Raw genomic sequence first — 26,348 nt, 5'->3', positions numbered from 1 at the left:
TATATATATATATATATAAGAGTGGGGTATTACCGATATAGATAGGTTTTGGGGCAATCTGTGCTTTCCAGACACCCCCACTGCCTGCTCATGTTGCAGCAGCTACTGCTAGTCAGTCTGTCCCACCCCCAACCACTCCTATCCCAACCCGCCTTTTTTTTTTAAATCTTTTCTATCCACTATAAAGGTTTTTTTATTAAACGATTATCATCAGATAAACGCTTATCGATAATATTTATCTTATCTATTAAGTACGATAAAGATCAAGAATCTTATTTGATAAGACACGTAAAGCGTACATGGTTTAAGACGTTTACCAACCGGAAATTTTGAAAGGGTATGGGGTTACCAAGAGCCACTTAACAGTTTATCAATTTTAGTAGTCGAAAATGTTACATGATAAAATAAATGAAGGTAATTTCTATTGCTGGTAAATGTTTAGCAAACAAACAAATTTCTTGACTATCTTTACATCTCTATCTTTTTTATCATTGAGGGGTCAATTATGGACCTTAACCGATGATCCAAACTGTTTCTCTCTCAACTACGTTCTATGTACCAAATTCGAATTTATTACTGTACAAATCTAAATTCAATGAACTTTTATTTTGTTATGATTTAACGTCAAAGGGTCTAAATCCCATATCCTTCGTTCGACAATGAAAATACGCAAGGTTTAAATAGTTAATTAAGTTTCATCGTTGATGGTGTTCTTGTAACTTGTCATGATGTTTCATATTTGGAGATAAAATCGCACATGTTAATGACGTTATGCCATCGGCAATGTTAACAAAGTGTCGATCAAAATCAAGATTCAATTTTAAACAGGGTGATGCTATATACATATTTGAATGTCATAATCAGATTAAATCATGTATTAAAAAAATATAAAAAATAAGTCTTGATATTGATATATGTGAAGAGAAAGTTAATAGATAAAGATGATTTGTCAATGTGTATGAGTGTATTTAGTCCATCCTTTGAGTATAAAAATTTATGTACATCATATAAAGATGATATTAAATAAACTTATAAAGAGGTACCACAATAAACAAGCTTTTAACACTTATATCTCTTAATTGTTCAAACTCGGAGGTTCTATTAAGATGCAGTATGTGAATCGTTAAGAGGTGAATCTTGTTTGACAAAAAAATCCGTCTCTTAATAGTTATAAAACCTTCTGAATGATTTTATATCATGAGTCTCCCTTGACCATTCAACGTCCTAATTTTATTGTAAACAATTACCAAACAATTATATTTTATTTTACACTATATCATGACAACCTTTTAATCATTCTACACCAAATCATTCAGCAACTGTCAAACAATTCTTGTTTTTTTTATTATCTTGGATGGTTTTTTATGTTGTTGAAATCTTACCGGATGATTGAGTTCATCTTCGATTCTTATTTTTTGGATCCTTATAGCATCTTCAATAGCTATATTATTTTAGAAATTCTATAAATTTTTTAATCCAACAGATATATTAAACTCGTTTTTAGAATAAAAAAATAGGAGAAAGCAATGAGAAATCTCTAAATTTGAGAGAATAAAAGAAAATATATCATAAATGTCGAAGATGCTCTTAGAACATCTCTAACAGATTCTCTATAATTTCTTTAAAATAAAAAATTAAAAATCAAAATCTCTAAAATAAATTACATTTAACTCCAAGAGTTTCTTTATTTTAGAGATTTCATCATTAATTATATTATTTAAATATTTTATAACTTTATTATCCTAATACAATTTAAAAAAAAATTGTATATAAAATGATATTAATTCAACCCATTGGTGGAATGAATAAAAAGCTCACTTCTCTCTTCTTTTTTAGACTTTCAGAGAATTCTCTACATTCGAGCATCTCCAATAAATTTTAAAATGAGAAAAATGAAGATCTTGAACTAAAATTGAGTTCCAACAGATTCCCTAAAAGTACGCCAAAATATAATTGTTTGATAATTGTTTATAATAAAATTAAGACGTTGAATGGTTAAAGGTGACACATGATACAAAATCATTCAGATGGTTTTAGAACTTTTAAGAGAATTTTTTTTTTGTCAAACAAGATTCATCTCTTAACAATTCAAAGACTGCTTTTTAATGAAACTATTAAAAGACAAACTTTATTTCTTAATTATGAAGAAATTTTGAAAAATCTGTTGGAAATGCTCTTAAGAGTTTTATTTATTATTTTTTATTTTAGAAAATAAGATAAAACAAACTGCTTAAAGACAAAAAAAAATCAATTTTCTTATATTTTAAATAAATTGTAGGTAATTAATAAATTATATGTAATTTAAATTTGGTAAAAAAAAAAATTAAAAAAAGAAGAGGCAAGTGGTAAAATCTGACACGTAATACTGGTAGTCACGGAGGTGGAGAGACAGTGACAGGGATTGATAACATCAAGGAAAAACAGAGTACAGGATTCCTCCATTTTTATTTTCATTTTATTTTTTTAATTCCCAAATAAACCCTAAACAACTCTATTTTTTAGAGGGAAATTTATCCAATTTCTTTATTTTTTTTATTAATCAAATTCATTTTTTAATTAAATAATGTGATAATTTGGTTCTGGATATATATATATATATATATATATATATATATNATATATATATATATATATATATATATATGAAGTAATTATTTGGTTATATAATTATGTGTTTAATTACTTATATTAAATTAAGGTGCATGTATATGTGAATTATTGTTCCTATTGTAGTATTGTGCTTAACTGCTTTATGATGATCAACGTGTTATCTGATGGATTTTTTGATTACTTGTTATTTATATAAGTGGTGTATAAGAATGTTATTTTGGAATTTTTGAGTTGTAAGTTCTGTAATATAGTTTATTGTACTGTTGGGACCGAAGTTGTGTTATTTTATTTCTTAATATATAAAATACATGTTTATATGCAAATGTGGAAAGTAGGACAGTTACAAAGTTAAATTTACAATTCAATTAGAAGTTATATAAAACTGAATTTAGTTGAAAAGATTTAATATTTTAGTTAATTTTCATTTTTTTTATTTTAAAATATACTTTAAAAATGCATATTTAAAAATCTCAAAAATTCATGATTTATATATAAATATTCACAAACAAAATATAATAAAGTGGTTTAGATCATATTTAAATGTGAGAATATTTTTTTAATTGATATAATAAATTTTTAAAAATTCTTAATTTAATATTCATCTTGATAGGTAATTTTCCAATATTATAACATTTGTTGTCTTAGATACCCGGTTCAAATTCAAGTAGGAATAAAAATTTTCTTGTGGTCACGAAAGTTCAAATGTGATGACTTCGGGCTACCTGTGAAGCAGCTGATCGCTCTAAGGTTAGTCGGTTTGTGTCAGATATCGTGTTACAAAAACCGCGTATCAAGCCATGGCGCGTCACTTGCTTAATGCGACGCGAGACACAAGTCTTTAGTCATGATGCGTTTTTTCAGCTGTTGCCACAAAACCTTTTAGAGCAGTGACTAAATAAGCAATCTTTCCATCCCAATTCACTTTTTAACCATATTTTTAAGCGAATTCCCAAATCAACCCTTTTTAACATAAATGTTTCATGTATTTCTGTAAACCTTTTTTTCGATTAAAAGAAAAAAAAAGAGTATTTATGTAAAAACGTACACATTTATACGAAGATTTACACATTTACGTCAAAAAATGACTAATTTAAGAATTAACTTTAAATGTAGCTTTGGCATGAAGTGATTAATTATTTCAAGTCAATTTCTCTTAATTTTATATGAAATATGTTTTAAAAGATAACATATCAAAAATATTTATTTTATAATAATAGAAAAAAAGAAAATAAATTAAAACAATTATTTAGCTGGTGGTTCTATCTCTTAGTCATTTTTCTTCTAAAGTTATTAAAACATTACTAGATCAGTAAGTGACAGGTCCACAATTTACAGATGCATCAAAATGTAAAAAAAAATTAAAGTTCTTGAAATAGGTCTATAAATACAGAGACCAAATGTATAAAATAGATATAGATCCTCAAGTTATAGGTCCATAATTTGCAAAAGTGTTGAAATTAATTTACAGATTCAATCACAAGGGTGATGTCTGATTGGTTTGAGCTTGTTTTCAAAGATCAAAAGTACCTGGAGGTCTCAGGGTTAAATCCAAGGAGGAATAAAAATCAACTTGTGGCCATGAAGGTTCAAATGCGGTGACTCCGGGCTATCTGCAAAACAGGTAGTCGTCCTGAGATTAGTTGGCTCGCATAAAAGGTTGGAAATCCAATTAATAAAAAAAAAAGAATTACAGATTCGTCCCTTATATTTACGGACCAGATTTAGAAACTTCTTTTTTTATCCTTTGACTCGTTTTTGAACTTGCGAACTTAATGGCATTTTGGTAATTTTAGAAAAAAAATAAATTAAAATCTAAAAATAATAATTTTAATTAATTAATTAATGAGAAAAAGCATGCAAAGTGATGGTTGATGGCATGGGGATACGAGTTGAGGCTCACTTCCCAAGGATTCCTCTGCAACTCCCACCCTCCCTTTTCTTTTTTTTACCATTTTAATTAACGTCATTAATCCACCACTATTTCTTTCCATTTTAGGAAACTTCCATCTTTCCTTTCCTTTTATTAATATATAAGCTTTTTTGTTTTATATGTTCAATGAAAATTCCAAATTTGATATCCAAAAACTGCTCAACAACAGTCGGATAAATAGGGTGTCAGCGGTTCGAGTCCGCTTATCTCTAACTTGTGTCCGCCGTCAAATCCCAATGCTCAACTCTGGACAGACAGTGGAAACTACCGAAACAAACTGAATTAGCAATCTAAATGTATGAATTACTTATATTAGAAATATCGTTACTTTCAAAAGAGGTCAAATGGTCGTTCAGTTGATTTCAATTAAGTCATGTGTAGATAAAATTGTGTGTGTGGATTAATTTGTCTGTATCGATTAAGATCAAGAAAAGTTTTGTTTGGTATGATATTTTCATAGATGGAATGAGCATGTTTTTTTCGTTAGTAGATGTAGTTTTAAAAGAACTTGATTTTATATAAAGTTAATCTCTAAAATCTTACTGAATAAACGACTTTCTATATCATTAAATTGTTAACAAACAAACCCAAAACGCTTAAATTATTGAATTTAAGCAAACATCATATAACACAATGTGTTAAATATAAATCCCCCCAAAAAAAAACTATGTGAGGGTAAAAACAATAACTTATTTGGTAATTAAAATATTAATTTTTTTATTAACATGGATATTCAACTCGCTATGCGAGCCGACTAATCCCAGGACGACCACTTATTTTGCAGATAGCCCAGAGTCACCGTATTTGAACCTCCGTGGCCACAAAGGGATTTTTATTTCTCCTTGGATTTGAATCTGAGACTTCCTGGTACTTTTGACATTTGGAGCCAAGATCAAACCAATCAGACATCACCCTTGTCCTAATGGTATCGTAATTATTGAGAAATTATAATATAATAAAACTATTTAGATTGACCAAATGGTTTTTGTCCTAATAGTATTGTAATTTTTAGCTTTCTAGAAGATCAAGGGTTCCAATTTCATCAAAGATGAAGAAAGTGTATGAATTTATTTAATGCATTTACTGTATATAAATATTATATACTTAAAAAATTGTATATTTACGGAGACATTTATTTGTTTGTATTGTATATAGATGTGGTGAACAGATAGCGCCACATAATATTGCACTCTTTTCTCGCCTCTTATTTTAATTGTATTAAAAATTTATATAATATATATTATATTATAAAATATTTGACAAAAACTCTTAAAAATTATTTTTATGTGTAAAATACTGTTTATTGATACATATTATTTAAAATTCAAGACCACAAGTAAATTATGTGTAAGTATAACTTACTAAAGCTTCATTCTTTTAATTCATGTAACCAACTATAAAAAAAATTAAAATATATTTAGCAAGTCTTGGTTAATGCGGAAAAAACTAACATTTCCCGTCGTAAAATTTGTATAATAAATAAATAAAAACGTATATATTAAGACAAAAAAATATAATTATTTGAAATGCGTTTATTTAATATTATTTTGGATCAAAGAACAATTTTGAATGTCGATTATGTACGGTGGTTGATTGATAACCAACCTGACATGTAGCTCAGTTGACAAATGGTAAGTTGATATTGTCCAAGACAGGTCCAATCTCAAGTCACTCGTTAACCTCAACTGTTGAGTAAGCTAAAAAAAAAAAATACTCCCTTATATCGATATTCTTAGAGGTGGGCTTTGTATGAGATCGGTTGGGATGATCAGTAATCAACTTTTTACCCAAATTACTAAATATAACAGTTTAGCTTTTAATAAACAGATGAATTTGTCTAATGTCAAAAAAAAATGTACGATTTGTGGTTTCAACCAATAATTTGTCAAAATGATGAATAGTTGGTTTGCGAATATAATTTTAAGAGTGCTAGAAGCATTTGGATTCAAGTTTTCGATGAATTAATAGGGAAAAATATGTGATCTTGTCGGGAATGGTGTAGAGAACAACAAGAATCATTTATCGTAATCATGAAAAAAAAAAAAAAAAACTAAGGGGTCGTTTACCAAACGTATCTGGGTAAGTGTTTATCAGTAAAATTCAACACCATCACTTATTTACCGATAAGATTTTAGTCTACTAAAATAGTACCATATGCAACTATTTATATGATAAATGTTAACCGTGGTAAGAGTCGTTTTCTTCACTTACCAGGTAAGACCCTCGGACCTAGACTTTGTTATTATCGGGTAAAGATTTTTGGTCTTTTCCATATTCATCCAATAAAATAATGTGAAATTTTATTTGAATATGTAATAAAAATGTATATAAAAACAAAAAAAAGGCCCAATTTCTCTTACTTAAATGTGGGAGAAATTAAGTGTGATGTATAAGTAGCCCCATTCATGCTCATTATGAGACCTCTCTTTCAWCACCATTTACTCTCACCACTCTTTCTTTCTTCTTCTTCTTCTATGAATATGAACATGAATTGCAGGCTCACCCATGGTCTAGCATGGTGGCTGCAGAAACGTTGAGATGCAGCCAAGGATGACTTGCCGACAGGCATCCGTCATGCATGTATCAATCGGCAAGTTGTCCTTGGCTACATTCTTCTTTCTGCTTCTCATGCTAGGCTTTTTATTCTATTTTTGGGTGATTTTTATACATTTCTTTTCTATTATTTAATTAAAGATGTGTTTGGAACTTGGGTTGTTCCCAATTTAGAGTTTCAAAAAGGCCTTTACGAAAACAACTGTTTTACATTTTAGAGTATTAGGTAAGGTTAGAGTATTAGGTAAGGTCTGTATACACCTCAACCCTTAGGATATCTTATCACCTCTAGACCTAGACCCTACCATCTGGTGGGTGGAGATGATCAAAATCCGGTTTAATTGGTATTAGGTCAGGCCTTAACGGGGTTGGTTAATGATTTTTCAAGCGTAGTTGGTCCCGGTTCTTCCCCAAAAAGCATAACCAATACGGGTCTAATGTATAACCAGCCCCAGCCCTAATCTCGATCTTTAACCAATTCCATTTTATCATAAAAAAATCATTTCAATCCTTTTCATCTTCATTTTCAATCTTCGTTTTGATTAGTTGTGGATTTGTCTCGTTTTCATTCTTCAATCGTCCTCGAGTTTTGTTCTACTCTTCAATTTTCATCATTTTAGTTTTCGACGGTGTTGTTGACACTGGTTGTTGGCAACGTTAATAGGTTAGATATATCAGGTTCGTTTAGTTCGGTTTTGTTCAAGGTTTTCATCAAAGTCATCTATTAGCATGTTGAATATGGGTTTTTGAGCGTAACCCTAAAATTTTGGGGCCCAATTTTACTTGTGTTGGGCCTCGATTTATAAGGCCCAACCTATAAACCCACCTCAACGAAAACCTATCTAATTTCTTTCAAAATTAAAAACAGATATTTTGTCTCAGAACTTGCTAATCAAAAACAAAAATAACTCTTCGATATTTTTTAATGATTTAATTTGTAATTTTATTTAATATAACATAGAATTTTTATATTTTATTTTGTTTATTACTCGTTTCAGAGTATCTGTAGTTTTAGTTCGTGTATAACGAGGCCTCCAAAAAGGTTGGAACGAACCCGTTTTCGTATCCTATCAAGAAGTTCTTTGTGATTCAAACTTGAACACATACACATAAATGCCAAAGATTTCAACTCATAACTTCCATTGAAACCTTGTTTACAAGTGAATCAAGCTCACCTTCTTTCATATACACATTTAGACACAAATTAAGGCTTCTAAGATGCAAGAAAACGGGCACACATTCGTCCGTCTGATTAGCAGACTCGATTCGGGCTCAACTTTTGTACTATTTACACAACAAAAACATACACAACATAGTACAAAGGTACCCTGTACAGGCGCTAACGTTTGGCCCCACAGGGCTCAGTAGAGTTGGTTCCAGAGTGGTATACTTACACAAAAACAGTGTGAACATGACTGTTCTGGATGTTCGAAACACATCTCATCTCCCAGAAGATACCAAGGTTTTATCTTTACTATCCTCTTTCGTTTCTGATGTGGACTTTAGGGGACGAGGGAGAGGGAGTTCTGATAAACCACCAGCTACTGGCGATGGCGATGGCAATGGCGATGGCGCTGGCGGAGATGGCGGCCGTACGATCTCCGTTTGTGGGTGGTCTGATTTTGGAGTGTAAGTAAAAGAAAGGTCCCGGTTGGCCCCCAGCTCCACGAGATCTTTCTCATCCAGCCCTTTTGTAGGACCTAAACTGCATCCACTAGGCTTGTATTTCGCTAATGCATCTTTAAATTTCTTGATCTGTATCATCGTATGTCAATGCCCTTCAGACTATGTCGTTTTAACGTTAAAGAAACGAAAAAAGAGAGGAAAGAATATGGATCACAAACCGTAGCATTTGTACAGCTAAAGCTACAAACACGACCATCAGCCCCCCGATAGAAACGAAAGAACGGAAGAACATGAACGTTGAGACTATAACACATGGATTTGTGATCTTCATAGTTCACTTGCAGAAACTGGACATCTGGATTCATCTCAGCTAACTGACATATCTGTAGTACCAGAAAGTTGAAATCCCATCAAGATTTAAGAAAAAACCAAACGAACCCAGTATATCCCACTTGATACAGATCAAGAACATGGGGTGTAAAAGATCAAGAATTGGATTTTGAGACAAACCTTGGGGTGAAGAGCCTTGCAGCCTCCACAACCAGGTGAAAAGAAATCAACAACCACCAGTTTATCACCAGCTCTCAAGAGGGATTCCACAAGATCTTCTGCACCAGTTATCTCCTTCATGTTTGGTTGAAGTCCTTTCTCCCACCATTTTAAAGATTTCCCAATGCTAATACTCATCTGTTCCATCACAGTTTCAAAATCCACAACCCCTAAATTAGGTCCAATCCACCATATGATCATATCAACAGAAACAAACTGATAACTGCAAGAAATGAATCAAATGGTTCGACGACTTTGCCTACAAATGTTTGTTGCTAGGATTATCTTTATCTTGTTTCCTGAATGCCATTAGCGTACCAAAGGAAACCAGTCTAGTTTTTCACAACAGAACCGAAAAACTATAAATAAAAAAAAGCAAAATAGATCATCCTCTTAACCATCAAGATAACCCTTTTTCTTGCAAGATTTTTTCAAATCAAGCTCCATATCCCTTCACCATCAAGAAACAAAACAAACTGCAGAAAGAACAGCATCAAATCTCTCTCTTTTCTGGATTTTCTCAACATGGTAAAACAGTAATTACCCATTTTCGTAAGAATTTCTATCTGGGTATAACATCAAAGTTCAATTTCTTGTTTCTTTGGTGCAAAGAAACGATCTTTATGTGATTAACTCGTACGGAAAAACCAAACAATCATCAAATATTCAAATATCACTCTATAAGCTAGAAGAACAAACCCAAATCTTAAAACCTAAAACCCATCAAGGTAATGGCTAATTACAAAACCCCTTTACGTTAAATCACATAAATTTCAAAACAAATTGCTTGCTGATGAAATCGGATGAAAAAAGAGGGTAGTAAATCGAAAACGAACCATAGCATTAGAAGCAGCAGCAACTTGGGTACGAACCCTTCTTCGTTTACCTCCTAAATCCACCCGCCGGCCAAAGAAATCGCCAGCGGCGGATGACACAGTCGACGATTTTCTCAGATTTGAAGAAGCCGCCGGCATCTTTATCATAACAGGGGACAAGTTATCCGATTTATTGCGAGCAAAACCATGATTACAGGCAGAAAACTTATAATGATTACTCATGATCTTGGCCATACTTGATCTCCAGCAGTTCTTGAATCCAATTTGATTGTAGAAAAATGGGTTTTTTGAGATGCAGTATTGAAGAGGGGTTTTTGGATTGATTTTTAAAAAGCGAGCAATGGGGATACGCCTTCTTTATTACGTGTAAGAGAAAAAAGTGGGTTGGAAATTGAGATCGATGAAATTTGTGGGGTCCTCATTTTCTTTATTGGATTAGTTTCACTTTTTCTAGAATCTGCTTTCCTAGTCATACTCGTATCGGATAACCTAATCCAACGGCGGATAATTTGAATACCAGTTCATGACAGTAGGATCTGTCTTTTGTAATTGCATTTTACCCCCTTCTATTTACATCATATTCCATTTCAGTCCTCAAGTTTTAATTTTTTATATCCTACGAATAGCGTTCTAAAAGGCTTGTCAAGACGGTCATTATAGTACGTCATGGCTCAAAGCTCGAGTCTGATGGATTGTGGCATGCTATGGCCCAATGTCTGGTTTTTGTAACATGATATTGGTTTTTCTTTCTTTTTTAGTGTATTATTATGTAGTTTATAGTAGATAACCTGATTTGAAGTGTTTTATACCTTGATTCATTAAGTAATTGTCCAAAACAAGTGTACGTATATGTATTTCAATTAGAATCAATAAATGATGACAATATAATGTAATAGTTATAAACTTTATATATATATATATATATGGTATATTTCAAATGCAACCATGTCCATTAGTACAACTAATGCAACCCAATCAATTGGGATATTTATGAAAATAATGAGAGTTTATTTATTATGATTAGAATATTTATGTATGATAACTAGAGTTTATTAATTATGATTAATATTTTATATTAGAAAACAATTAAAACTTTTATGAAATCACATATTTATCAAATTAAATGGACAATTGAGATTGAGTTGTATTGGTTGTACAAATGTAAAGATTATATAATAACTCACATCTCTCTCTCTCTCTCTCTCTATATATATATATAGAGAGAGAGAGAGGAGCGATCAAATGAAAATCATTCCAATTTGTAAAAACCGTAAAAACTACTCTCATCCACCGTAATCTTATGAATTTTTTTTCATGAAATTGTTTAATTCTGTGAAATTGTTTCATATAATACTTTTTTTGATGAAGTTGTTTCATGGTTATGAAATTGTTTCATATACTACTTAATGAAATTTTAATGAAACTGTTTCATGTATTTCTCTAAAATTAAAATAATGAAGATGATAATATCCATGATTAACATCCTCCACAATAAAAATGATTAATCAATCGCTCCCCTATATATATATATATATATATATATATATATATATATATATAACAAGTTTATAACTATTACATTAGCCAATATTTTGACTTATTAACTATTACTATTACTTTTCGAAGGATATCTCAGGCTACATCTGGACAAATTTTGACAAATTGTGACGGCAAGAAATCAACCCTAATAAACTTAATAGCGAAAATTGTTATGTACGTTTGGATTCAAACCCTGGACAGATGAGATATTCCACCACATCTCCCAGCACTTCAACCACTAATCAATATATATATATATATATATATTTTTTGATTAATATGTGTGTGTGTATATATATATATATTAGGTTTTATTTTGAAGTTAATAAGTGAATAACATGTGAATTAAATATATTACTTAAGAGTTAAATAAGGGGAAGTTGCAAAAAAGGCATAAATATAAAACCAAGTTGAACAGCCCACAAAAGTTGAGGGGGCAAAATATGCAAAGGGAGAGATGAAATTGAGAACCACGATAAATAGATAATGGTAGATGGAGAAGCACGTGATCGTGCCCTTTGTCACCCACGTGGTTCCACAGATGTTAAAAAGCTGGAGAATGTGAATTCACAATTTTACCCCTGCCTGCTGCCCCTGGAAAACAAGTGGATACTATTTGGATAAAACACGTATGAACATAAAAAAAAGGAGAACCACTGCAACCTTTTGCAACCTACATTTCCCACCTCAGTATCACTTTTAATAAATGAAGTTGAAAATGGAGTGTTTTGGAAACAACCAAACCAAACTCATTTTGAGTGGTGCAAAACTTGGTGTAACGCATTGGAATTGATTTACTGTTTGTATTAAAATCGCGTAAAATATGGTGTTTTATACCGGAGATGCCCAAAAAATACGGGAAAGAGTATTGGCTTGACCCAAAAATATAGAATACAGTTATTATTTCATGTGTATTTGAGTGGCAAAACTCACCCGTTCGGCTTGGTCACGTAGTTGGAGCTTATTTTTGGTATCCAAAGGTTTTTTCGGGTACATTTGGGTATTCATATCAGTTCACACGCACTGATTAATCTCCAGGTCTACCACAATTGCCTAGAGTCATCGCAGGTGAACTTCCATGGCCAAAAGTGCCTGGATACGAACCAGGGAAGATGAGATGTTCACTACAATCCCCATGAGCCGTAACCAATATGGCGCAACCCAAATGATTGTTAATCCAGAGGTTCCATCGTCTAAGTTTGGGTTTTTGCATATTAATTAATAATATAATTAATGTTGAAATATCCAAAAATAGAGAATCTGTTGGAGCGTTATGATTTCTTTAGAGATTTTAACTTTGATTATCTGATCTAGAGAAAATTAAAAAAAATCTGTTGGAGATGCTCTTAAAAAAGAGATAGTAGCAGACTTACCATGGTTTTGCCGCACAAGATCTTCCTCGAGATGCTATTTTTCGTTTGTTTTGCCAGCAGAAGTATTCCGGCCGAACTGGATGATCATGGGCTTGCCTTTAAATACAAAACCATTCACCAGATTCTGCAACCAAGATTTATATTTGCTCAACACAACCACCTAAAAGAAATCTTTATTGTAGCCGAAAATGGCATTTTTATCATGGTGATCACTAATAGAAGCCACAAGAAAGAAAAAGAGAAAATGGTACAAGCATGTTGACTGCAAATTGCCAAATATTAAGAGCCATACCAGAGCACGATGAGCAATGTCAATCGATGGAAATGTTACAAATGCTTGACCCCTCATTCTTCCCTCCTGAAACCAGAAAACAAGTTGTCATCTGCCTATTATTAAAGTGTATTTGAATGGCCCAGTTAGAGTTTCAAAGTGTATTTCAATGAGATATTGTCCAAGAAAAAGGAAGTCCACAAACAAGATTTTTTTTACGTTCAAAATTGATTTTTGAAAGAAAAAAAATTGGGACCGGTTTGGGCCAGGCCCAGGACTGGTTACAAGAAATGGACACTGGGCCATGGGTTTTTGGTTGGGATGTGGACCAGTTATGAAAAGGAAGTCAAGGACCGAGACCTATTTTTGGCCATCTGTAGAACATATCATAAGCTGTCTTCCCATGTTCCTTCACTATAATAGACATGTTCTGAGTGAAACATGCAGTGTTAACAATTTCAGCCCAGAAGCAAATGGGAAGACCAGATGCATTCAACATTGTTCAGGAAGCTTCAATCAGTGTCTTGTTTCTTCTCTCAATAAACTCCCAAAGGACACAAGTACTGATGTCCCTAGCATACCATTTATCGATACAAACAAAATCTTTTCTAGAATGGTTGCTCCAGTATAACCCGAACATCTGAGGTTTCAATCATGAAAACAGCCTATTTGCAAAATGCACAGAAAGGCTGTGTATAAGACCCCCCTCCCTCTATTTTGAAAAGCCAAGAGCCTGGATCAAGAAAACATCTAGGATCATGGCTATAATTAGAATGTCTCATATCGATGATTGCCCATCTGGGGTTTTAACCTTTGTCGTACTACTTAATAGATAACACTAGAAGTACAAGAAGCTGGAGGTAGTTTAAGTGAAATCAGGACATCTTACCTGCATTAACTTCACAGAAAGATTCGTTTTAGCTGTTTCAATGCTTTCAAAGAATGTGCCTGCAACACAAGATAAACCTAAATTGATTATTTATTTATTCAAACATGCAAACCAAACACTGTATATTATGTATCAGGACGTATGTTTTACCAAACACGAAGTAGAAGTCATCTGGAACCACATCTTTTGCCAAGTTCTTTATGTACAACACAGGAGCAGGATTTCCAGCATTATAATTCTGCAACAAGCAACGGCAACTTACAATAAGCTCTAGCTTCACCATGAACTAGGTATGAATGTTGTTTACACCATGAAAGTTAGATGGTGGTACCTTAAACATTGGAAGGGATAAAATTTCTTCTGGAGGCAATTTTCCGTGCTCCAACTCTTCGACAGTAGCAAAGGGTTTAGTACTTAAATTCTCATTCTCCATCTCCTCTACGTCTTCTGCTGTGCCATCATCTACTGGTTCAGTTTGAGGTCGTTTAGGAGTAATTTTAATCTGCAACCAAGAAGATATGCAACAACTCAAAAAGTTATGCAAGAAACAGTTGGTCTCTTCACTACATACTAATTGGGACGGAAAAAATTACAACCTGCAAGACAGGGTTCTTCTTTTTTATCATCGGGATCTCCTTAGGAACTAAGGTAGCGGGTTTCAATCCAACGGCCTCATGAGCTACATCCTTGTCAATAGCAGGGCCCACAATAGCTTCTCGCTTGATTCGCTTACGCCTTGGTCCAGCTGGTCGCCGAGCTCCAACGTCTTCCTAAAAAGGTATCAAGGGTTAGGGAAGCTTAGAATCTGACAACTGCTAAGTTGGAGTAGTGAAAAAAAAATAAGAAATAGTATGCCTAAAAGCAGATGTAGATAGATAAAATATCTAAAAAAGAAGAGAATCATGGCTATGGAAAAACATTTCTCCTTTTCTTAAGATGTGGATAAGTTCTAAAAGGAATCAACTAGAAAAATTGGTTTGAAGGTTCAAATTAGAACACATAGAAAAAGTAACAAAACAAATGAATATTCTTGCTTGTGTGATTGCTAAAAACTGAGGAAAGACCTGCTCATACGGGAACATGCAGGAACAATAATCCTGCATAGAAAAGAACTGCTTACAGTTTTATTTGCTAAGCCAGACATAAAGCCATATAACAAGTAACAATTCATAGTGTCTTCTATGCAGGCATAGATAATCAGTATAAGAAAAATCAAATCCATATTTTAATTAACTAGAGGTTTTTTGAACAAGGCGAAGCTCGCATTTGCATACATCTTCCTATGAGCCGTCAAATAGAAATGAACAGTCCAAGATTAGCGATAGGCAAAGGGATATACCTATCGAGGGGCTCACGGCAAGTATCACTATCCGTCATTTGGGTACCTCAAATACTACTATCTTTATAGACACATATGCATATATAGATACAGACACACATATATAAATACATGTATACATGTATGTTAAAGTTACACATCGTCTTACATACAATAGCTAAGGATGGAGAATTTCTGAAACAATAACAGGAAATTACCTCATCTGAAGATTCCAACTCTGATTCACCACTCGAGAGATGTGCCAAAGTAGAATTTGTATCTACAGGAGGGGGTGGTGGTGGATGTGGTGCAGGTGCTGAAGGAGGTAGAGGTGGAGTAGGCAGTGCTGCACGAAATGGAGCTGGAATATTCATTTTGTTCATCAAGTGCAACACCTACCATGAAACGGGTAACACATAGACGATTAAGATACTACTTGGAAGAGATACATATAGCTGTATCCACTGAAATATAAAATTACCTGTGTATAGAAGCGAGGAACAGCAATAAGAGCATTTAGAATGTTGGTTAGGATATTTCCGTCTGGTGGGGGGTATGCATACCTACAGTTGAGTAAGTTAGTTTATTAGCAGGGGAAAAAGAACAACCATATAAACGTCACTATCTAAAGCTTAAAACCATGAAAATAAGCAGCAAGTCATAGTAAGAATCGTACAATCATTTTAGAATGTCTAATACTTATTTTCATTTCTTTTTTTGCATAAAGCAAGGAGCAATTGACAGGGAAGGACGAGGGAGAAATAGGAAATCCAAGTAGGCAAAAAAAGGTAGAATACATGAAGAAAGAGAAACACGTCCAAAAGCAATGACCTCTGAAATCTATATAATTTAAGCAAACAGCTCTACGTCATTTGATTTGGAAGAAGTAGAAGAGAAGTTTGGTCTCTGCTTTTTGGGGCAAGGGATCTTGGACAGAAAAAGACAGACAAATTTTCATCAGCTTTGGAAGCATGGATCCTAAACCAATCACGTGTGCCAGAAGTGCTAGTGATGATGAAATTGCAGTGATAAAGGGAAGGCACCTTGTTACTTGATGGACTGGAAATACAAACACATAAATTCTGTTCAAGTATGGACTAAGACAAGGAGAAGACGTCCCCTTTCCTGAAACAGATGGGGTATTAAGAAAACAGAAGCGGAAGTAGCAGTATAGCTTACACAAGATGAGGAGGAAACGGGTACTCCACCCCAAGTTTTGCAGCAATAGGTTCAAGTGCTGGTAAGGACTTCGTCACCGGTTCCTGTTCCGAATCTTTGGCTAAAGTAGCATCATCTATTGATGGCTTGGCATCATTCCCCGACAAAGATTTATTTTGCTGAGATCTAGTATCATGTGGTGGTGTAACAGATCTCTCAACTGACAAGACTTTACCAAGAAACCGCAACCTGATCAAAGTATTAAAAAGGCTATAGCTTAAAATTATAATACATAGGATATAAACATAGAGACTCAAACATCACGACAAACAAAAATCGAAGCTGCGTAGGAATATTAAACAATCATACAATAAAGTTCTTGACTCTGCAATGATTAATTACCCGTTTAATTGGCGCTGTGCTTGAGTTGCCAAACCTTCATTACTAAAATCAACAAATGCACAGTTCCTCATCCTGCATTAATAGAACTTACGCCAATGTAATTAAAATAAACAAACATTGAGTCAAAGCGAATTTATCTCAGATGAGTTGATTCCAATTTGAGACGAGGAAAAATATTTATTGTGGGAAAAATTGACCTACGTTTTACTTAAACACACACACAGGAACAGAAAGATCATGCCAAAATATAAGAACAAGAAAACAGCAACAGTTCACAATGAATCAATAGAAAAGATGTGAATTGCACTAAGTCATAAAAAAGTTGTATAAAGAAAGTGCAGACCAGTATTGATGTGAATCATACTTTCCCAGTACCTTCCAGTAGTGCAGGGATGGACACGAGAAGCACCATAATGCGAAAAGAGACGAGAGAGGGTGTCATGAGGAATAGCCTCAGGAAGATGACGTATCAAGAGTGTAACTGCTTCTTTCTCTGGTGGCCTTGATGAAACTTCGCCCATATTTTGATATGCATAATCATACATCCCTTGAGAATTAGCCGGCAGTTGAAAAGGTGGAACATTGGCCATTAGAGCATCTGCAGTAATTACCTATCAGATGCAATATTGGCTGTAGCAGGACTATTCTGTTCAAGGATGAGACAGTTCATTACTCATTGTTTTCAAAGCTTTGGCTGAATTTCAGAAATAGAGGAAGAGAAGAAAATGAAATTTGGATGTCTAATGTACGGCGTTCATTTCTTCAATAAAGCTGCACAAACACTTGCATCTTTCATTCATTTTCTTTACTGGTGACACACTGTTTTTTTTTTTCTTTTTATATCTTGAATAAGCAAAATGAAGCAGATTTTTTCTTTAGTAAAGCCAAAGTCAATGAAGGTATTGGCATGCAGAGATTAAATTGTTAAGCTCGACGTTCTAGTTTTCTATTACAAAAACCCATCGGCCATATAACTCTTATAATGGAAGAAATATCCTTTACAGTAATATATAGATGCTGAATCCATTACATGGTCAGAAAACGTAAACGTAAAAGAAAAAGAACATATAATCGTGCTTCATTATGATATGTTCAATGGGAGGACATGGGGGAAAAATAAACGCAATTGGTTTTAGACTTGGGCTATAGGTGAGCTGAATATGGTTCAAGCTAAACACCTCCACGCCTAGCAATCTCACCTCCTTAGCTTACAATTAAACACAAAGCAAAGGATTATCAACTATACGAAGTACTTTTACAGAAAATTAAGCTACAAACTCAACCCAATGTACAACTTCACTAAATCTTTCCCATTTGTTTCGATTGATTATCATATACTTAGCTTATCGGTGCAGGATGTAATCAACATGAATAGCATAAAACAATCAAGTTAAAGCAAATGTATATTCTAGGAGTAAGTTTTCTTTCACACTCAAAAACCTATACTCTACCAATAATAGCATCGAAACATGAGTTAATCAAGCATCTGAAACTGTCTACACATATCATAAGCAGTCTCAATCCAGATACAATTAGTTAAGAAAAGCATTCAAGATGGTATGACAGTCATCCTTTAGACATGTATGCCCGGGTCCCAATTGGTTCGTGATAGGCTCATGGTTGTTCATGCTTCTCAAACCTAACACAAGAGGTGCGGACCCAGTGAGAACCTCCACTCGTCATTAACTCACTCTACGACGCCAAAAGCACCTGACTATCTCAACAAAAAAAAAAAAAAAAAAAAAAAAACCAATGCCTCAAGCATAGCCCATCCCCAAGATCAAAAACATACTCAATTGCCAATTCATTCGTTCTCTTAGACACTAACCAATATTCTTCTCGACAATACGTGAAACACTTGGGGTGCCCCTATTCTATCAACCCACAAAAGTATACCATAAAGAAGAAGAATTAGAAGGTAAAAATCCCTAAATTGAAACGCGAATTACACATCAGATATATAACACATCCCCCATTCGAGGTACCAACCACCACAACCCACCCAAAGTAGTTACAATCTCTATAGAAGACAAGAAACTGGAATTCAATTTGACCCGTACCTGTAAAACAAGCTAGGAAGAAGATCAGTTGCCTTTCAACTTATTCTCTTTACTTCCCTCTTGATGAAACAAATTCGGACCAAATAACGTAAGCTTCAATGTCTCTTTGATCAAAATACACTGCCAGAAAGGGGGATGAAGACGAAGACAACAATTACAGGCCCAAAAATCATCTAATTCGCAATTGAATTTGAAGGTCAGCCTAAGCCCAAGCCCACTTGGCCTCTTTTAGAGTGGGCCTATTTAAAGTTCAGGCCCAAAACGCATTTTCATAAACGAAATTATATATTAAGTCAAATTATTCATGGTAATAAACGTTATAATCATAAAAATTAGTTTGTATTTTTATTAAACTTTTTTTACCAATTTATGAGGTCGTTTACACAAGTAAGTCAACAATCTTAATTACCTTATTAAGTAAAATTCTGAATTTTTGATTTACCAAAAAACATGTAACAATTTACCTAGTAAGCACATAGTCAGCCTCAATTACTAGCTAAAACTATGGATCTTTGTCATTGCTCTTACCGGGTAAATTCTTGATCATTGTCATCTGCATTTGGTAAGATAAGTAACTTGATAAGAGCTTACTGAATAAGCATTTAATAAACAGTTCCTTATGGTATGACAATTTTTCTTAAAAAAAATTATATTGCAACGATTTAATTTAATAAAGATTATATATATATATATATATATATTGATAATAATAATAAATATTTAAAAAGAATTCCATTTTCCAAAGTCCCATGTTTCCATGCATTAATCCAGGAGTGTTGAATACATTTGAAGAAAAGAATAAAAATTATGATTGAAAATTTTCTTAATTTTTAATTTAAAAATATAAAAATAAAAATAAAAAAGAAGTAATCGGCGTGAGATGCTCTCCCTGGAAGCATCAAACCACACGGAATCTTTGATTTCAATTGAAAGCAAAGCTGTTTCCACAAGCGATTTCTCTATCATTTCCACTACTACCCCCTCTATTTTCTCCCATTTACAAAATCAACCCTTTTCGTTGATACCCATGTTGCACAATCACGTCGAATGCTCGATAAATTAGACGAAGATCATACACCATGCAAAGATGAAGTTTGTCGCAATTGAAATTTCGTATGTGTTATCTGTTATTTGAGTTAATGTTACTTACAAGCTGCCCCCAGTCAATTGATAAGGTTGTTTGTTGTGTAGAAGACAATACAAAAAATTGGATTTGACGTGGTTGGGGTTAATCCAAGCCGCCCCCAGTCAAATTTAACTCTAAAAACGTAACCAAGATCTATTGTTCCTTTCACTGATAAAATTCTCCCAGTTTCTGCTCCCATATCACCAATTCTTTATGGGTCTGTCACTGTGATACTGGGTTGAGATGAAAGTTGGAGGGTTGAAATTGAAGAAAGAATATTGTGGGAGGGGTGTAATTGCATGAAGAAGATGTAGTTTGGAAGGACATCTAGTTTGGGTATAACTTGTACCAAAAGCAACAATAATTGGACACTTGTGAAGCACAATTGCCAAATTTCATGGATAAGGGTAACCATACATCACTCTTCATTGATTACTACTACATTACAAAGTGCAACACTATTTTCCATGAACAATTCTATATACATGTATTTGTGTATATAAAACATTTAAAATGATTTTCTTTATATAATATTTTTTTTAATAAATATACACTGTAATTATCACAGCTATTTATACATGAAAAAACGATAGTACATATAATGTTTGCTTCTGTTGAGAATAAAAGTTCTGACAAGAAAGATAAGAAGTGATCTCCACATTTGGATCAATCATAATTGAGAGTTTCACTAGATCAATTCTCTTATAAAACGTAATTTATGAGCTGGTTTGAGATTAAAACTGATCAGTAGTCCAGATGCCTCCTTACACCTTCATCTTAACTTTTATTATTATACGATCTTTCGTCTACGCACACGCATATATGTAATAAGTAATATACATAGTGGTAGATCCATGAACTTAGATGGTTGAGGGTCCTAGGGATATAAAAGAATTAGAAACTGAATAACTCATCCTAATCAAAATGGTTTCCAGTTATTCTATTTGTGGGTAAATGGTTTGGTTAACCAAATGATATAAGTTTTGATTTCGATTATTCTTTTACCATATCAGTTAACTAAATAGCAAATTATACTATTATTTTATATATTTTTTTCTCTAGATGAATTGATTTGATTTGAGCATGTATAAAGTTAACATTAGGTGTAAAAAAAATATAAGGTCGTGAATGGTTGAGTTGCTGAGTTAGCCAAAAATGTCACATAACAATGGTGTCTTTTCAGGGGAACCCACTCTATGGATACCGTGACATGTACCACCGTTTCGTTCTTCCGTTATAGTTTAAAAAAAATATAAGGTCGTGAATGGTAGCACCGTGTCAATTTATTATGTGCCACCATATCTATTTTGAAACTACAATAATGACATAAGTTTTTTTTGGTAGAGTTGGTTTGCATGGTTTTTCTTTCACCCCAGATCCATGTTTGAATCCCATTAGTATGATTTTATTAGTTTTTAGCTTTTTATTTTCAGATTTATTATGTTTTTTGAAAAAAAATTTGTAGGAAAAGACTTGAACATAAAGTCTCACACATGAAAAATAATAAATTAACCAACAGATCAATAATAAATTTTATTTCCACATATTTATATCTTATAATTAAATGGTGTCACCACTTAAAAAAAAAATTAGGTCCACCTTTTATGTACTTGGAGACGAGTTCTATATAACCATGTGGGGCCAGTTAGGTTGCCACTGATCAATTTTTTTTTTCAAATTTAAGTTATAAGACAACTCATGATTGAATGTAAAAGATTTATAAAATATGTATAAAGGAAAAACATTATATGTGATAAACTCTTTGAATTTCGAAATGTTGAAAGTATCATGTAAAAGGTAAATTGCATGAAAAAGTAACATACTTTAATTTGATTTTTATTTTAGATAATGTATTTTCAAAACTTTACATCACTTTTATTTTGGTATATAAGATGTAAAGTTTTAAACATTTAAGTACCCGGGTAACCGGATGAAGCATTAACCGGTTACCATGCTGATGTGGCAGGGACGGATCCAGAATTTTTTTTAAACGGTAGCACCATTTGACCATAAAAAAGATATAGGGAAAAAAAATTCAAACGCTGCCACCGTTTAATTATAAAAAACAAATATACGTAATTTTTTTCAAACGATGACACCATTTGACTAAAAAAATGACATTAACATGATTCGAACTTGGGTCTGGAGTGGAATAAAAGTCTTGCAAACCAACTTTACTAAAAAAAACTTGTTCTCATTGTAGTTTCAAAATACATACGGGACACACAACAAATTAATACGGTTGCACCGTTCCCGAAACCTAATTTTTTTACCCTTCGGCAGAAGAAATAATACGCCACATAGTTGTGTCCGTCCATGTGATGTGGTATCCAACTCAATATTATATCCTTGACATGAATATCTTAATCTAACCGGTTAATGTTTCAACCGTTTACCCAGGTACTTAAATGTTTAAAAACTTTACATCTTAGATACGAAAATAGAAGTTTTAAAAGTACGTTACCCAAAATAGAAATCAAGTTAAAATACGTTATTTTTTCATGTAATTTGTTTGTTATTGTATAAAATAATTGCGTAGATGGAATAATTGGTTGGAGATACTTAAGGAAGAGGGAAACAGTAGTAGTTTAGTATAAGTATATGCCGGCGGAAGAGTAGAATAACGTAAAAAGACTTCCGACGATGATGATGAAAGAATCGTCGTCATATGATATAAATACCGCCTGAATTTATGCCGCCGGAAACGTGTCCGTTAAAAATGCAAACCCGTGAAAGTAGGGGGGGGGGGGGGGTTGATAGTGAAAATTATATTCGTATATTTTTACAGATGGATGCCCCTGGAATTTCGCCACATGCTGCGTTTAAGGCTTGTGACGACGCTCTTTCAAAACCTTACTCCACAATTCAAACCAACTGGAAAATATATACCTTCCTTGTCTTATTCATACTTGCCATCACGTCACCATTGTACAAGCACTTCAACATTCCGTACAAGTAACATTGCATTTTTTCAATAAAATTAAATGATTTTTTAAATATGGATTTTGTAGTATAAAGGTGTGAATCGGATCAAATTATACATTTAAAATTTAAAAATTAAATATATTTAATAATATACAAGGTTGTATTTAGCATATTCTTTTGGATAATTTTATGTTATCTCGGTTGATTCTATATGGAATTTATTGGTTTTTCATCGTGTCAACAGTGTTAGCGTTTTCTAAACGGAAAGCGCATTTAAACATATATCGTAAGGAAATTTGAGACGTGATTGAACAGATCATTCAATTCGGTTTTTTGAGTTTGACATTGAAGAACCAATCTTAAATAGGAATTTTAATAAGTTATGTACACAATTTCAAATGAATTAATTTACATCCAATAACTAATGTCCTAATCCTAAAGATGATAAACACAAAGTCACTCACTATCTATCCTAAGAGAGAAACTAATCCTAAGAATGCAAGTGTTTAATTTGGATCAAGGACAATTATGAAGGTTAATTAGCAATTAAATCGAGCTAACATCTTTGTTGATTAATATTCCAGCAAAGAATCCAACTCTGAAAGCACAGATGGGGTCGTTTGATCATCTGGATGATCATACGGCCTCATACTCATATCATGTTTGGACGAAGATGATATCTCTGTTGTTATGTCATTGCTAACACCAGTATCCTGTGATGTCACACTAATCTTGCTAGATTGGTTGGTACTCGTAACATACGGCTCCACTTTGCATTGCCCGCCAACTTTCTCCGCCTCCCCCTCTAGCCCACTAGCCTGGTCCATGTAACGGGTCGACCCGGGTGATGATAAATATGGGAAATTGTTAGCAAGGGTTGATGCAAAGTTAGGGTGTGTTGAGAGTTGGTGGTCACTAATGAATGGGCTCATTTGGTAGGAGTTGGTGTCAAAGTTGTAATTATAAGGAGAAACAAGGAAGTTTTTGTAATCTTGGTCTCGTTGAAGCATTTGAGATTGGTCATGTGAGAAATAGGATGGGCAGTTTTCATGATCGACCAAACCCTTGAATTTTTGAACACTTGAATTTTCAGTGTGGTTGTTGGTGATGATTTTATCCGATGAAGTAAAACTTGACCCGGCCCTATCTGGGTCGAAATGAGGAGCCGGAGGATCCATCAACGGTGGCAACCATGGCGGACTATCCAATAACTCATCCACAAAAGAGTTCATTCTTGTCATCCCAGAATCCGAAATTGGGTTTCTTTTCATTTCAGTGTTCTTTTGCACGACTCGACATACTACCCATTCATCCTGAAATTGAAAAATCGACAAATGCTGAGCCTTTAAAGTCATGATCATCAATCAGTTATAGGCTATAGTTATAGTTACAGCTCAAAATAAGCTAAGAATATTTTACTATAAATAGATATATGAATGAACTAATGCATCTTTTCAAGCCAAAGTAATGTGAAATGAACTCATTTCATCTTTAAAGAAACCTAAAAGTTGATGGGTGCATAAGAGAGTTGTACCTTGGAGGCTCTAGACATGTTGTAATATGAGAAATCGCCTTCAAGCCTAAATTCATGCATGACCCAGTTGGTTTTCTCTCCCTTGGGTGCTCTTCCTTTGTAAAAAACAAGTGTCTTCTTCATCCCCACCAATCTTCCGCCGGATTTTCCTTTTTTCAGTATCTCCTTATCTTTTCCGGTGGCCTTCCAGTAGCCGGAATCTGTGGCTCGGTTGGTTCTCATCCCTGTCGGATACTTCCTGTCTCTTTGACAAAAGAAGAACCATTCTTTCTCCCCCATCTTTGCTTTCCCTGCAACATATTTTACAATTATTCATAATTTAGTAATAACTTCAACATATGCATACATAAAACCAAAAATTTATTACAGAATAGATCTTAAATCCATAATAAAAAAATCATACCAAAAACTGATCTAGCTGGCTAGACCTTGTGAGGATAATCGGAGAACTGATCCAGGTAGCTAAACTGATCTAGCTATTACTAAACTCATCTATATACGGTGCACGGTTTCCTAATTTGAATACTAATCTATGTTCATCTACAGCTAATAATGATACACTTTCATATACAATTATGGTGGACTTTTTTAGAAACGATGGCACAATTTCATATATTCCTCTTCTATAATGAAAACAAATCAAAATTGACTAAACCATGTCTGTTTCTCTCTGACTACTATTTTCAAATCTATTAACCGATGATTATGTAACTACTATTTTCAAAATCTAGATAAAACTTTGAGATCAGATGGTGCAATTTCATGAAATAATTTGTCTAGAATAAGAAAATTATTTTGTCGTCAATAGCTAGAGAAATTCAACTAGAACATGGCGAAAAATCGAGCGATTATAATAACTTACTAGGTAAATCCCATGGTTCACACTTGTTGAGGTCAACTTCTCCGATGGCGCTGGCGGTGAAGCTTCTATTAACAACTTTAGGAGTAAGATAATGAGTTATAATCTCCTCATCCGTAGGATGAAATCTAAATCCCGGAGGCAAACCGATCAACGCATCGTCTCCTTCGTTCACCACCATCGTTCCTCCTTCCATATATATATATATATATATATATAGCTAGCTAGCTACAATCAGATCAACGAAAATACTGACGTTTCACACGATGATCAACCAGCTGAATCTTAAACCTAAGTGATCCTAACTTCCAAATCAGAACAGGTACAGATCGATGAAGAAGATGAATTAATTAAAGCTTAAATACCGTTTGCTCCCTTGGAAATGGAGGTTGATGTAGAGAAGAAAGGGAAACAGCATACAGTAGTTTAGAAAGAGAAAAATGAAGGCAAGTAATGGGATTTAAATAGACCAGATGCGTAGGCAGCAAGCAACTTCTTCGGGCTCTTTTTGTCAAACTTTTCGACTTTTTTCTGAAAGTGCGATTTCAGAGTATATTCCTTTACGTATTTATTTTTATACTTCGAAATTAAAATATAAATACATGTCTTAAAATATAACTAGAAGCGTACTCGCGCAATGCAGCGAGATACATCATGATTTTAATATTTCATTTTATTCTTTATCTCAGTCGATGTTATAATATGGTTTTATGTGATTTTGAGAAAACGATGATGTTTTTATTTTTGAATAAAATATATGTTTGAAGATATCATAAAAATTTGACAAAAA

The 26,348-nt window shown here is 33.4% G+C and overlaps 3 protein-coding genes across 5 annotated transcripts; all 3 read right to left on the bottom strand.

Annotated features, from left to right (window-relative positions):
• Positions 1-8,203: 8,203 nt before the first annotated feature.
• Positions 8,204-10,844, bottom strand: LOC112521176 (thioredoxin-like 1-1, chloroplastic). The gene is made up of 4 exons (XM_025129885.1): positions 10,105-10,844; positions 9,230-9,406; positions 8,938-9,102; positions 8,204-8,848 (listed from the first exon to the last, which is right to left on the bottom strand). The coding sequence occupies exons 1-4, from the start codon at positions 10,336-10,338 to the stop codon at positions 8,534-8,536; spliced, it is 891 nt and encodes a 296-aa protein (XP_024985653.1). The 5' UTR covers positions 10,339-10,844; the 3' UTR covers positions 8,204-8,533.
• A 1,130-nt stretch (positions 10,845-11,974) lies between these two features.
• Positions 11,975-19,203, bottom strand: LOC112520656 (U11/U12 small nuclear ribonucleoprotein 65 kDa protein). 3 transcript variants are annotated; one of them, XM_025129087.1, is made up of 13 exons: positions 19,115-19,203; positions 17,430-17,700; positions 17,055-17,126; positions 16,674-16,901; positions 15,976-16,057; positions 15,713-15,889; positions 14,773-14,946; positions 14,508-14,678; positions 14,327-14,414; positions 14,177-14,253; positions 13,309-13,374; positions 13,017-13,140; positions 11,975-12,237 (listed from the first exon to the last, which is right to left on the bottom strand). In XM_025129087.1, the coding sequence occupies exons 2-12, from the start codon at positions 17,642-17,644 to the stop codon at positions 13,051-13,053; spliced, it is 1,440 nt and encodes a 479-aa protein (XP_024984855.1). In that variant the 5' UTR covers positions 17,645-17,700; positions 19,115-19,203; the 3' UTR covers positions 11,975-12,237; positions 13,017-13,050. The 3 variants fall into 3 exon arrangements, with proteins under 3 accessions (XP_024984855.1, XP_024984857.1, XP_024984856.1); XM_025129089.1 differs by having other exon boundaries at positions 14,177-14,235; XM_025129088.1 differs by having other exon boundaries at positions 17,430-17,695; positions 19,115-19,168.
• A 4,307-nt stretch (positions 19,204-23,510) lies between these two features.
• Positions 23,511-25,760, bottom strand: LOC112521392 (NAC domain-containing protein 87-like). The gene is made up of 3 exons (XM_025130223.1): positions 25,562-25,760; positions 24,700-24,989; positions 23,511-24,478 (listed from the first exon to the last, which is right to left on the bottom strand). Exons 1-3 carry the CDS (start codon positions 25,752-25,754, stop codon positions 23,738-23,740), a joined length of 1,224 nt encoding a protein of 407 aa, XP_024985991.1. The 5' UTR covers positions 25,755-25,760; the 3' UTR covers positions 23,511-23,737.
• Between the last annotated feature and the right edge of the window lie 588 nt (positions 25,761-26,348).

The sequence above is a fragment of the Cynara cardunculus genome (assembly GCF_001531365.2).
Source record: "Cynara cardunculus var. scolymus isolate 2C chromosome LG 11, CcrdV1, whole genome shotgun sequence".
Classification (NCBI taxonomy): Eukaryota; Viridiplantae; Streptophyta; class Magnoliopsida; order Asterales; family Asteraceae; genus Cynara; species Cynara cardunculus.
This window is presented reverse-complemented; position numbering and strand designations above follow the sequence as displayed.